A 15,196-nucleotide genomic window follows, 5' to 3' on the forward strand; every position below is an offset into this window, starting at 1 on the left:
TCATATTTTATACACAATATACAGTGTAGACATATTGACATATCTATATAGGTACGAAGTAAGATAAAGATCTGCTATAAAAATAGATGCTCCAAAATAATAAAGTCATTATTTATATAATCAAATGGGAAATATTTGTTTAAATATTAAATGTAATTCAATTAAATAAGTGCTACAAAATAAATTGAGAATAGAAAAAGTTATTCAATCCAATATTTCTGTTGAACCTGTTTTATACAAAATATTTATTAATTTTAAAGATTTTTTACTATTTAATTACATTTTATTCATAATTAAATATTGTCTATATACATGCACAACGGAATCTTTATGAGTGTTTGTCATTTCCGACAATAAATATAAAAATAATTATTACAAATACAAATAAATATTATTAAATATTACAAATATTACCCTCTTATTTACAAAAACAATCGTAAAACCTCTCATAAATTTCTCTCAATTTGAAACAAAGTAAAGAGGAATAAGGGGGTAAATGTTTAATTTTATTCTATTTTATTGAAATTGCTACGATATGATGCTCGAGGCGCGAGAATCACTCGCACTTTACCAAATTTTATTTTTATTCGACCATGTTTATTTTACTGTGCACCGGCGCACGCTTTTAGTTTATTGATAACATTGTATGTATGATGTAAATGGCGTTATTATCAATCAATATGACCTTTATTTTAAAAATAAAGCTGCCGCGTATTTTATTGTAATTTTCTTTCCACAACAGTTAGTATTGAGTGAAATCGAGAATTAATTGTAAAGCAGTTCTGACGCAAACAGTTACAATTTTTGGAAATACTAAATGTTATTGATGCTATTTTTTAAGAATTATCATTTCGTTATAATTGAAATTTTAATTTTAGAAATAGATAATAGTGCTTAAAAATCTATTGGCATACTTTTAAAAGCATATACTATCTGTAATAAAACATTTTAGACAAAATTGTGTCCAGATGTCATGTTACTACGTGAAGTTAGAGATTTTTTGTTGACTTTCTATTCTATTCGTGTTTCTTAGGAAAAAAGTTCAATTTTTCTCGTAGATTTTTCAATATGTATACTGTATAGTATCAACAAGTAGCAATAACACATGGAGTGATGAATAATTAAGTACTTATATATTTTTAGTTATAATACAGAAATTTATTAATATTGGATTACTTAAATTCATTTATGTCACTAGGCAACGGGAAATAAACTTACTATATTTGCCGATTTCGACATTTATTTCAACTTCATTCGAAATCTTCAAGGTGAGTACAAATGTAGCTAACTTTTAAAAAATCGTAAATTTGATTTTTTTTTTTATTTATGATTAGACTTTGCAATTTACTAATTGGGATTTCATGTAATAATATTATGAATATATGTAAATTGGAACTTGAAAAAATGCGAAGTTAAATCATTATTGATAGGGAAGGCCTCTTAACAAATACTTCTACTATGAGTGAAAGTACTTGTCTACGTAGTCAATGAATTGACTCATTACAAATATTTATAGATTTTACTTATGATTCTACCTACCATCCTACTTACTCATATATTTATCGGTACAATAATACTTATTACTGAAGTCATTGATCTTTTTATATTATTATTATCGATCGATAAATCAGAAAGTAAAAGTATTATGTCTACTTTAAACGGAAGGCAATCTAGCCCCTTTACACTAGTGGCAACGAATCTACCTAAAGAATCGTTTTCTAGCGTGTTTTTCTTACATGATATGTAAGGTAATGCAAACATATCAATAGATTCGTACTACTTGTCAAGGGGGGCAGCTTTTTTCTCTGCAGATTTTACTTTAGACATTTTTATTTATCAACTTTATTGCTCTTTCCTTTTCTCTATTAATCTTTACTTATGCTCTATGAATAAATATGGAAATATTGTCCTGCATAATGAAAATATAACTAAATAATTGTAGAAAAAATATAAGTTTCTCTTTAGTTTCGTGAAATATTGGTCATCTTACCTCTCTGTAATTTATCGTACTTTTCTACTAACTTTAAAATGCTGTTGTTATTATTGTTTTACATTTTTATGTCTTTTTTATATTATTCTGTTCCATATACTCGTATGTTTCTTGACACTGTTTTCTGTGCAGTTTTCCTAAACATACTTCAAGAAGTATTTTAAGTTTTATTAAATAGGGACCTTTCAGCTACCACAGAGATTACCAATTGTATATGTTTAGCGTATGACACGTGATATTTTCACTAAATCTAAATCTGAACTGAACACGATGCTCTTTTTAATCGAAATATTATCATGTTGGTGATGTACTAATTTCGTCAAGACTAGAGGATTTCTGTGGAACATAATTTAAGACTTTATTCTTAATAATAGAGACTAAGGACCCTATTGCTAGCAATACAGCCAACCAGGTCGACCTCCACGTGGTCTCCCCCCTGGAAACTATCGTGCTGAATTCCAAGTGTATTCATCACAATAAGCTAACTGACCTATCTTTTCATCCTCACCTATCACTGGTGCCCCGCCAGCGTATACCGGCAGCGCAAGCGGGGTTACCATTCCATCATCACCCCATTCAAAAAAACTGGTTTGGCCAAAATTGAAGTCGATGTTTTTAAACAGACTTCTTTTTTGTGGAACACAATTTGAATTATTTTAAAAAATATTGTCTTAATTTAATAAAAATTATTAATATAATTATTAAACTACTAAACCGATTATGATAAAAATCCAAATATTAATTTTTCCACGTTCGAGGTCTCTATATATACTCATTGATGACCAAAGGACCAAAATTTCCTTATATTAGATGTCATATAGTAGCTATGTAAATTCAAATTCACAGTATCAATTGACCTAAAACAATCAGTCTTACATATCCTATGCCAATTAATGGGTTTTTCATGTCTCTGTTACAGTCATTTTCCCCTTTAAAAATAACTCTATACCTATGGCAGGACAAGACAGGACGTTTAGAAACAAAGGGACTTGCCCGAGAATTGTTCTTGGTAGTCTTATGTCATTGTTGCCTATCATAAATTATTACTCCATTATTATAATTACAACACTATTAATTATTATTACTTACTTTAACTAAACAGTATTCCGTAGCTTCGCCTGCATAATCAATCATATATAATAATAAAATAATAAAATTCTCGTGTCACGGTGTTTGTTACCAAACTCCTCCGAAACTAAGGTAAGGTAAGGGTAGGTCTAAGAATCGGCCAACATCTATTTTTTATACCCTTCAATGATAAGGGTGACTCTCCCCAAAAAATTTTTTTTTTATTTTTGTATATATATATGTATGTATGTATATATATATATATATATATATATATATATATATATATATATATATATATGTCGGAGACGTGTTATTATAATCGTCATAGTACATATTGTTTACTTTATAATGTAGGTATTTAGATGTATGAGAAGAATGGGCAAGAAATACAGCTGTTGCTTTTTCAAATAAAGGTTAAGTTTACGACAATAAAAAATATTATGAGTGGATTATTACTATCACAAACTTTGTATTGATAAAAAGAAACAAATCTATACTTTTAATAAATCTGTAGAGGTAAATTCTGTACATGAAATATATTTCCAAAATAACTATCAGGGGGTGATTAGTGATCGTTACTGGTGCCAAAAATGCAATCAGTTAAATTTTTGTCTGTCTGTCTATCTGTATGTTCGTTATAGAAACAAAAACTACTCGACGAATTTTAAAACTTGGTACAATTATTCTTCATACTCCTGGGCAGGTTATAGTATACTTTTCATTACGCTACAATAGGAGCAGAGCAGTGAAGGGAAATGTTGGGAAAACAGGAGAAATTACTCCATTTTTAAGCTTCCGTCGTGTGTGCAGCGCTAATGGCCACTTTTTTAAATATAAAAATATAAGCTGTAAAACAATTGGATGTCGCGAAATTATAAAAGTCACGCTATTAAATTCTGTAAAAATTTGTCAGTAACATTTAAAAGCAACATTTTTGCGATTATGCATGTATTATTGTATGATATTGTATAACAATTTCAGCTACAAACATTTATACAGCCACTAAACTATCAGTTTCCATTTATTTTTAACAAGAATTCTTAGCAACCAAATTAGATAGACCAGTCGCCGTTTTTGTTATTAGGTCACATGAATTTAAGGGACAAAAAAATATATAGCCTTATAAAATGGAAAAAATAAAAACGGTTATTTAAACATGAAAATAGAATTTATTAATATACTAATAAACAATTATACGCTAGTGTGAGTGTTCTTTTCTGGCGGGATACTACTGTCGTTATATATATCTTCGGCGTCATTGTAATAATCATCTTCGTCTTCGAACTCTTCGTATGCGTCCTCGTCATCATCATCACCTTGTACATCTGAGAGCTGCCAGGCCTCTGATTTACGCAACTGTTTATGAAGCTTGTTTTGTTCAATCTACAAATATTTCAAATAGTCACATGAATTGGTTGCATATATTTAAGGATCCATTACACTATCAAGACATAAATTATTATATATAAGGTCATATCATGATCATCCAGTTTCACTGAACCCATGACAGTATTTTCAGATCCAGTGTCTCTAAAGTTCTCTTCACCGCGATTATTTTTTTACAATTCTATTACTATATAAAATTCTGATACTTTAATACTATAAAAACAATTTTAATATACCTAAATAAACTTAAAAATACCGCTCAAGAATACCTAAAATCCTACAATTGTAAGTAAATCTTTGACATACGACATTACTGACTTACTCCATTTCAAATACGACACTATAAAAAATAATAAAAAACTTTATTTAAAAATTTTGCACATACAGAGTATAGATCAGTAAGACAAATCGACTGTTGTTGAGCGTTGTGACCAAATATACTTTATATTCGACTTACCCATATTTGGGAATTCGCCGAGCATATTGAAATTCAACGTGACTGGCGGGAGGCTTACCGCCGTCACAGGTAATGTAATACCCGTCGACTTTTAAAGATTGTAAAATTCAATTCGCACAAATACAAAAAAGTACTGAGAATTCGTCCAAATTCAAATGTATAAACACTAAGCTTTAAAGTTCAGTTGTCATCGAGCCACTACTAAGTATATAATACTCTCATCTGTTCTGTAATCCATTCAATCTGACTGCTAACAGTAAAGAGGGTAATATTTTTCATGTCTATATATAAGTGCGTAGGTAACAAATAACCAATACAGCTTAATTAAATGAATAATGAAAACGGCTTTTAATTTTTTGTCCTTAGATTCGTCTCAATTATAAAAAAAAAAAACAAGTGCTATCATAAGCTACGTGGCGAGCCTACGATAGTATAAAATAAATATGACAACCCTACTAGAAATTTCACTTAAAATAAAGTTGGAATTTATCATGTTCTTTTATTAAAATATAAAAATATACCTTTCTTTTTTGTAAGAAATCAGCCAGCTGTTGCCTCTGCTGATCTGTGTCCAGCTCAGATGGTTTATATTCGGACGTTCTATAAGATATAATTGCATTATCAGAATCTAAATTGCTCCAAGCATCTTTACTTCTCTTCCGCGTTGCCAACAACCGACTCATAATCTTCGCGTGGTCTAATCCATAAACGTTATGGGTCATTTCCGGTATAGGCTCCTGTGATAATGGCGATTCGTCTTCTAATTGTTTTATTTTCGCCTAAAAAGATTAAAGGATAAATAATGGCTTTCTGAAAAATTTTAAATAGAATTTCTTTTTTGAACTACTGCAAAAACTTTATGTAGTGTCAAAGTATATGTGAGCCCTAGTTTTTACTGATACCCCTAAAAATAACGACATTATTACATCCAAACCTTGTATGTTCGAAAATATGTAGCGGACTTCAAACGATACATAACAAATTTTAACTTTATTATATATAATCATACAATGTAATATGTCAGTTAGACTCGTGCACCCGTCACAGTTATAGTTTATATTTTTTCATTAATATATGTACCTTCATTTCAGGAGATAATTTTGTATCAAGCGTGAACTCTGTTTTCAATAAATGTCCTAGTTCTGTAGTTTGATAGTCCTCCCCGTAGTCAGCTATCGCTAATCGACGATCTAGATCTGTGATCAGCGCTTCCTGTTTATCTGTTGAAAAAAGCCAGCTAAGTTCGAATGGAGCTCGCGTTTGCAGAGTTTTAAAAATATCGCAAATAGAATATGAATTAGTAATAAATAAGGTGAGGAGGTCATCCATTTATTACGTCAGCATCAATAACGAGTATGCAAAAATCTTATCAATAAAAAACCAAAAAAAATTATCCAAAAGTTAATAAAGACTGAACTCTATCTCTTTTGCTTTATAAATAAATGAAGAATGTTGCGCCTGCTTAAGCTAACGGTATATATCTAACTAACTATTTAACTAACGGCCTTCCCTCCCCTAGTACCCAACCATTGGGCACTAAGGGAGAATTTAGTCAGGTCCGTTAGCCCATCGCGATCCATAGCAAAGGAATGAAACACGATGGTTTCCATGGTGGACCGCATCGAGGTCAATCATGTAAAACAAGATGTTAATAAAAAGAACTGACATTCTAATTACTAACAATCTCTCTTAGCCCCTTATTTTTGCCAGTAAAGTAGTGCTTTACTGATCAGGTTTGAAGGGAGGAAATGGCAGTGATACTATTTATCAACACTGTAACTAATAAATCATAACTGATCTTGATTAATGATCGAAATATTAATTGATGATATAAAATTACAATACAGAGGATACTGTAGTTTTGTTTTCGGAATTTTTTAGAGGAAAAGGGATTATTAATAATGGGGATAAGCGAACAATTTACTAGCAATATCGACCTGATAATATTGCTTATCAGGTCGTCTTCCATGCGGTCCGTCTTGGAAACCATCGTAATTAATTCCAGATTAATTTGCGTTGATTAATTCCAGATGGATAACTGATCTATCTTCACTACCTATCCTACCCTATCTATTTATATATAATACTATCCTAGTTCTTTATACAGATAGCATAGGCAGTTTTCAATTCGAAGGAGAACTAAATGGTTTTCAAATAAAAGTATCTTTTAAAAAGGACCTTTACGTATAAAGATTATTACTTTAGTAAACAAATGCATAGAGGTTGAATAAAAAAGTGAATATTGGTCTATCAAACTTGTCCACTGCAGTATACTAATTTTCTTTTTATTATTAGGGAGTCAATGAAACAGACAGTCCACCTAACGGGAAGCGGCTACCGTTACCCATGCAACACAATGGGCGTTCCAATACTGTTAATAAAACCACACCCGTCCAAGGGTGTTATACATGTACATTTCTTGCATGTAATATATGATAATAAATAATGTTATATTAAAATATATATGTCAATAATCTAACCTTTAACAAATACTATATATGGCACTTCCCCCATGACTCTGAGGGTAGAGAGTTCATGTCGCAAAACACCTGCAATTTTCTTTAATGTGGACTCTGTCTCATCATCTGTGGAATCGCCTTTGCACACCCAATAAACATTAACAGTTTGCAAATCAGGTGTAATTTGTACCTAAAACATATTATTCCTATATTTTGTATTGCATAACTAAAAACATAATTATTTATTGTTATAGACCTCTAAAGTCGATTGCTTGGGTACCTCTGTCCCATTCGTGTTTCTACCGTGAAGCAGTTATGTTTGTATAGCTGTGTTTCGGTTTGAAGGGTGGGATATGGTGTCAATTTACTGGGTACAGAGGAATTACACCTGAGTCCTCAGGAATGGCAACACATGGGGGGTATCATGAGCGAAACAGTATACTCTGTTATGTCCATGGCACTGCTCATGTCTATAGGCGACGGTTACCACTTTCCATCAGGTGGGTCGTCAGCTTGTTTACCATTCTAAGTTGTATAAAAAAAAAACTTCATTGAAATAAACAAGTAGGTAAGGTACTTATAAGTTTTCTATTTGATAGCTTATATACTCTAATGCCATTACACTATTATTAAAGTTTATAAGTATTTTAAGTTTAGACTAAATACAGTGATGTTTAAAACAAATGCTCAAATAATATGCTATAAGATGCCTTAAAAACTTTTGATAACAGAAGATACTGTTTTCACATGATCATAGATGTTTTAATGGCAGGTCAGGTAGCCTACTCCAGAGGTAACAGGTTGAGAGGGGGGATTGTTAATAATGCAGACTACCAGTCCCATTGCTAGTAATAAATTGTCAGGTCGACCTCCACATGATCGTCCCTGGAAACCATTCATCTAAATTTTAGATATATTCATCACCATGGGCTCCTGACCTACCTTTTCATTCTCACCTATCATCTCTCACTAGAGTATCCATTAAAAAACCCCAGAGTTGTCAGGAAGATAGGCATTGTTAATAATGAGTACTAATATTAATGTTCCAATCAACAGCAATATACCCTATCAGGACAATCTCCACACAGTCCCCACCTTGTGGTTCCTTTCTGGGGAATTTTCCTCAATGGGCCAATAGACCTAATTTAATACTCATGATCCTGCAATGATACTCCATTATTATATATTATTAACATAGGTAGGTACATCATTCTAATGTGTACCTGTGATGTCAAGATGTTATATACAAAAACCTGTGATGTGACTTTCTAGACAAGGGTTTCACATGTGGCCTCACCCCTGAACCATAAAATGAATGACAATATATTTTTTTAATGATCCAAACATGAGTTTGAGAATTTAAAGTTTTAGACTCAAGTTTTACTTTAGAAATCCCAGACTAGTCAAACATTGTCTTACTAATTGACTAATACTAACTTTTTGACTCCTATACTTACTTTAGATATTTCAATACCACGTCCAACAATATCCATTGAAACTGTGCCTGTCGACATAATGTCAGTAATTTGTTTCATAAATATTTTGTTTAGCATGGCCACCCTGCGTACTCCTTGTTTGCCAGGTTCCCTTTGAGTCTTTGTTAAACTTTTTATGCTTGGCATAATGCTACTTTCCATTGGAAGTAATGGATAATATTGTCTAGAAGAAAAAAATACTCGAAAAATTAAATAACCCATAAGTAACCTAAAAATTATTACACTGCAATAATACTAATACTTACTTCTTATTTTTGGGATTAACCATTTTAGACAATTTAATTCCTAGTTTTTTAAAAGAATACAAAGTAGTAGAAACATGATAAAATCGACGAAATGTTATCATTTTGTTTTATGAAACTTTTAGTAATGAAGAAATTTTTAGGTTTAAATTAAACTTTTTTGTACTTTCTTTCATACAAACTGTAAGGTTTTGTTATTAAAAGATTTCTCTAATTGAATTATCACGAAAAGATCAAAATTTGCAATTTTGTAAACAAACCAAAATTCTAATTTCAAAATAAATAATTCCAAATTCAGAATAAAATTCAAACTGTTCTGTCATCTGTCATTCTATGTTTTTTTTTTTTTTTTTTTTTTTTTTTCTTCTTTTGTGGCGTTCACCCCGATATTAGGGTATTTTGCCAAGAACAAAACGGGGAAACGATAATAGTAATAAAAATACCTAACACAAACGAATTTAGAAAGGATAAGGATTAGGTCTAGGATATTTATAGGATATGAAGGATATACTTGTACATATGAGAATATACTTATAAATATATAGGAAAAGCAATTGATGCAACTATAAATGTATTCATGTAATATAACTAAATCTTAATATTGTTATCATATATATATGAAGATAGTATTTTATAGATAATAGGATCATTGGAAGAAAGTAGAGTAAGAATAGAAGTTGGGAATGGAACACGGATGGATCGGAGATGATTAAAAAGGGAGGTGTGGTCAAATTTAGAACATGAGAAGAATATATGATTCAAGTCCGCCACTTCAGCACCGCAATTACACGACGAACTTTGTACAATACCAAGCTTGTATAAATGAGAAGGTGTGCATACGTGACCTAGACGCATACGAGTTATAATAGTTGTTGCGGTCTTTCCAAGCTTTAATTTACAAAACCATGGTTTGAAAGGAATATCGGGTTGTATAAGGCGATAAAATCTTCCTTTTATTGTACTTGTTTTTTCCCAATATTCCTTCCAGGCATACCTTAAATATATTTTTGGGAGACAAGCTAGGTCACTACAGTAATTATGATACGGATACATATCACCACAAGTTACAGCCTCTCTTGCAATAAGGTCAGCTTTGTCATTGCCGCTAATACCACTGTGTCCTGGTAACCAAGCAAAAGAAACGGAATACCCTCTCAACATGCAAAGATAAAGACTTTGTCTTATGTCACAAATAATGGGATAAACTGGTTTTGATTTAAACGGATATTTGGCTAGAGCTTGCAAAGAGCTCATAGAGTCAGTGAAAACTATTGCCTTATGTAATTTCATTAAAAGTATATATTCTACAGCTTTTAAAATACCATAGCATTCCCCGGTAAAAACTGAAGATTCCGGTGGAAGTTTAATTTTTTGAACGATATTAAATTGTGAATGAAACACACCCACACCTACACAACCGCTATTGTCTGGTTTTGATGCATCAGTAAAGATGTAGTGCCATTCATTCCATTCAATGTCAGTTATAAACATAAATTTAGCATTCAATTCTGAATCATTTTTTGATAACCCAAAATCATATTTAATATTAGGAGATAAAACTAAAGATTGATATGAGCATTTATAAATGGGAAAACAGGACGATGTAAAAGTGGGAGATTCTATGGATTTATATTTTTCATAACTTTGTATTAAACATGGAGGTTTTTTATGTTTCCAATAAGATGAAGACGAAATAAAGATATATAGTTGAGATAACTTTTGAATAAGCGGATGATCAGATAATTGTAAACAACGAAAAAAGAAGCGATCAGATAAATATTGCCTTCTTAAAACCAAAGGTGGATCACCGACTTCGAGCTGTAAAGCATTGATTGGACTTGATTTCATTGCTCCAGAGATAATCCTCAAGGCCTTTGATTGAATTAAATCCAATTTCTTAAAAGCAAATGAACTTCCTGGAGCTAACAAAAAAGTTCCATAATCAATGACACTCCTTATAAGACCATTATAAGCAAGTTTTAGTGAAACGGGATGTGCTCCCCACCAAACTCCAGCAAGGCACCTAAGAATGTTGAGGTTACGCTCACATTTCGTGGAAATATAATTACAGTGGGACAGACCTGTTAATTTATTATCTAGCACGATACCTAAAAATTTAATTTCAGTCTTTATAGGAATGTATGAGTTATCATAAAGCACCTTAATTTGTTGCGGTGATCTCATTCTTGAAAACAAAACTACACTACTCTTGGTTACAGAAAGATTAAGACCATTTGCATCTAACCACGTTTTTAACAAATCTAATGAATCAGATAATTTGGCAGAAGCAGATTCTATGGACTTCGCAATAAAATATAATAAGAGATCATCAGCATATTGTAAAATTTTGACGGATTTATCAAGGAATGATTCTAGATCGTATGTGTATATATTGAATAAAATTGGACTGAGAACAGATCCTTGTGGAAGGCCTTTCCATACTGTTCTAGATAATTTGGTATCTTCATCTAGATCCATATGTATTGTTCTTTCTGATAAAATATTAATAATGAAATTAGAAAGCATTACCGGTACATTTAAAGCTTGTAATTTAGTTTTTAAAATAGAAATTATTACATTATCATAGGCAGAATTTATATCTAAAAAGGCTGAGAGGATTGACAAATTTTGTGAGAAAGCTATATGAATATCTGAAATAAGAATGCTCACATTATCTAAGGTGCTCTTACCTTTCCTAAAACCAAACTGGTTCGGGGATAGTAAGTTATTACTTTCTAAAAACCATTCTAGACGGTTCTTCACTAAATGTTCAGCTAGCTTTAGTAAGACAGAGGAAAGTGCAACAGGACGGTATGAAGATGGTTCAGAAGGTGGTTTATGAGGCTTTAGAAATGGTATAATAATCTGAGACTTCCATGAAGTAGGTATATTTCCCGAAATAATTATGGAATTAATTATATTTAAAAAGTAAATTAATGTCGCATCGCTAGCATTTTTAAAAAAGGAATACGGTATACCGTCTTCTCCCGGTGCAGAGTCTTTAATACAAGCTAGAACACCTTTAAGTTCTACAAGAGTAAAAGGAGACTCAAGTTCGGATAATTCGTCAGAGACGGATAGAGAAATATTGTAAAGGCATTCCGGCACATAACTAGGAGCAAGGCGATCTAAAAATTTATTCGCTAAAGTTAAATCGAGTGCAGAACGTGATGTATGATCACTAAAGGCAGATCTGAATCTTTTAATATTATTCCAAACGACTGATGAATTAACTTCTGGACAGATAGAAGAACAAAATCTTCTCCAACCTTCCAATTTCTTTTTTTTTCAGTAGTTTTCGAGAAGAACGTGAAACTGCGGTGTAAATTTCAAAATTTTCTGATGTCATGTAATTATTATAATTTTTTTCAGCCTCTTTACGATTTTTAATTGCTTCCGTACAATCTTTGTCCCACCAAGGTGGGGAGGGAATTTTCCCTGAAGCACTATTTTTAACAGGAAATAAATCAGCAACCTCCTTCATATTAATTATCAAGTCATTACAACATTGATGTTCATTTCCATGATAAACAATAGGTAACTCCGATATTTTATTATCTAAATATTGTTTGTAAATATTCCAGTCTACATTTGATAAATTATATTTAAGTCGAGGACCACTCTTTCGACTTGAGGGAATGGAAATTGGAAAAGAAAGAATGAGGGGAAAGTGATCGCTTCCGAAGGTAGAGGAATGAGGATACCACGACAGTGAAGAAGCTAAATCAGAAGAACATATTGAAATATCAGGAGCACTAAACCCTTCATTCGGTGCAGTTCTACGTGTCGGTACATCTGAGTTAATAATACATAAGTTGTAAGTGTCAATTATCGTCAGGAGTTTTCCACCATAAAAATTAGAAGTAGAACTGCCCCACGATTGGTGCTGAGCATTAAAATCGCCCATTACGAGAAAAGGTTTAGGTAAAATTGAAAATAATTGTTCTAGTTGTGAATATATTTGGCATGTAGGATCAGGAATATATAAAGTAACAAAACAGATACCATTTATAATTATAGCAGCTGCATTAATGCCGCTATATACAGGAAGCGAAAAAGAAGAAAAAAGAAGGGAGTTTTTGACCAATATGGCAACACCGCCATATCCGTCAGCTCTATCATCACGGAGACTTGTAAAGCCTGAAATCCTAAAAGGATATCCTGGCTTTAACCAAGTCTCTTGTAGAGCTATTATAAAAGGATTATATTTATTAATCAAATAAAATAAGTCTGATTTCTTATTTGTTATGCTACGACAGTTCCACTGAATTATTTGGACTTTGTAATCCATTGTGAGAAGTTAATAATTGAGAAAATACATTGTACATGGCATCGTTGGACGGTGGTAAAGTTGTTTGTATCATTTTTGATTGCGATAACACTTTAATAAGCATGAGAATAATATCAATGATGGATTGATTATTGTCAATATTATTTGATGATAATGCACAACCATTAGAGGGAGCAGGAATATTATATTCCTTAACTATGGCTTCATGGGCAGAACGATCATATCCTTGTTGTATTTTTTGAGGAGAGCGTGGTTTAAGTGTAACTGTTTTTTTATATGATGATTGTATATGTGGTAATGATGATTTCTCTTTAAGGAAAGAAGATTGAAAATGAGATTTATTGGAAGGAGATGATGATGTTAATACATCTGAATATAGTTTAGAAGTTGGAGGATGAAATTTTGATGCTTCAGCATAAGAAACACAACTATGGGCCATTGTTTCTTTAATGGCTTTCTGATGTGCATATTCAGGACATTTTTTACTAATTGCTGAATGAGAACCATTACACAAGATACAAGAAACATTTTCCTCATCTACTTCACATTTATCACCTGTATGATTTTGCCTGCATTTATAACACCGAGGATTTGAACGACACTGCATCTTGACATGTCCGAACCTACAGCAGTTATAGCATTGGATAGTAGGGTAAATGTACAAATCTACAGTTAATGATGTGTAAAACATAAATACTCTTTTTGGCAATATTTGTCCATCAAAAGTAATAACAATGGTTTCAGTATTAATAAAACTTGGTTGTCCTTCATTAATTGTCTTTTTCTTTATTCTTCTGGTTTTTAGAATTTTCCCACAACCTATCGGTACTGATATATTGTGGATTACTTCCTCTTCTGTCCAATCTTTAGGAATACCCCTCACAATTCCCATACGGGTTACATGGAAAGAAGGTATAAATGCCTTAAAATTATGTGTCTCTAAGTTACTATTATTTAAAAATGCATTTGCATTTTCAAAATTTGAGAAAGAAAGCGATAAACGGTTTCTTCCTATTCTTTTGAGGCTACCATTCACTATATTATTTATCTTATTAGTATGTAAAAAGCGACCAAATGCAATAGGATGTAATGTAGTGTTATCATTAGGATGTGTTTCATTTTTTTGTACATGAACGACATAAGGTGCTATATCCTCGGCATTGTACAAAGTTCTGCTTAAAGTACTGGGTGGAGAAGCAGGTTTAACAGACTCGGTATTGTTTACAACTGGTATTGATACTTGAGTTTGATTCTCATCTTCAATACATTGACAATCACTATCTTTAATTTTAGATTCAAGACCCTTGGTGTGCCTCCTTCGTTTTTTATTGCAATGTTTGCAAATGCGACGTTCACCACGTACTCGCTTACGTTTAGAACTTGCAACGCTAGAACCATCTGTGTCCATACTAGATTCACCCAATATATCAAAACTATTATTGAATGGAATAGTTATATTTGCAGACACCTGGGGGTTGTCCCCCCAGGGTCTATAGGTGGATCCATAATGTTAATATAGGTAATTTACTTACCAATATTTACAGCAACAAACACTATTACTACAAAATATACAATTAAATATACAATCTAATACACAATATATAAAAAAGACTAATCCTTATATAAATAAAAATAAAATTAATTTAAAGAAGATCAAAAAACACTCCCGCTTTTTTAAACGTTTCCCGCGCTTTCCCATTCTATGTTAAATATTTCATATTTCGGTCAGTGGGAATACAAACATCTAGCTTTAGCATAGATATAGGTTAGACAGTTAGTCTTAATCTTAACAAGTGGCAATTAA

At 31.8% G+C, this 15,196-nt stretch overlaps 1 protein-coding gene across 1 annotated transcript; it reads right to left on the bottom strand.

Annotated features, from left to right (window-relative positions):
- Positions 1-4,207: 4,207 nt before the first annotated feature.
- LOC113521853 (putative ribosome-binding factor A, mitochondrial) lies at positions 4,208-9,420 on the bottom strand. The gene is made up of 6 exons (XM_026907509.3): positions 9,105-9,420; positions 8,821-9,022; positions 7,385-7,553; positions 5,985-6,124; positions 5,426-5,683; positions 4,208-4,444 (listed from the first exon to the last, which is right to left on the bottom strand). The coding sequence occupies exons 1-6, from the start codon at positions 9,203-9,205 to the stop codon at positions 4,253-4,255; spliced, it is 1,062 nt and encodes a 353-aa protein (XP_026763310.1). The 5' UTR covers positions 9,206-9,420; the 3' UTR covers positions 4,208-4,252.
- Between the last annotated feature and the right edge of the window lie 5,776 nt (positions 9,421-15,196).

Source organism: Galleria mellonella, unplaced genomic scaffold (assembly GCF_026898425.1).
Source record: "Galleria mellonella isolate WM207_F2 unplaced genomic scaffold, CSIRO_AGI_GalMel_v1 utg63, whole genome shotgun sequence".
Classification (NCBI taxonomy): Eukaryota; Metazoa; Arthropoda; class Insecta; order Lepidoptera; family Pyralidae; genus Galleria; species Galleria mellonella.

Excerpts from the sequence above, each read along its gene's own strand:
- LOC113521853 (XM_026907509.3), bottom strand. The coding sequence starts at position 9,205 with ATGATAACATTTCGTCGATTTTATCATGTTTCTACTACTTTGTATTCT. Across the intron at positions 6,125-7,384 it reads ATATATAGTATTTGTTAAAG|ATAAACAGGAAGCGCTGATC; the intron begins GTTAGATTATTG and ends TTTTTTCAACAG. Across the intron at positions 4,445-5,425 it reads ATTTCTTACAAAAAAGAAAG|ATTGAACAAAACAAGCTTCA; the intron begins GTATATTTTTAT and ends AAATATTTGTAG.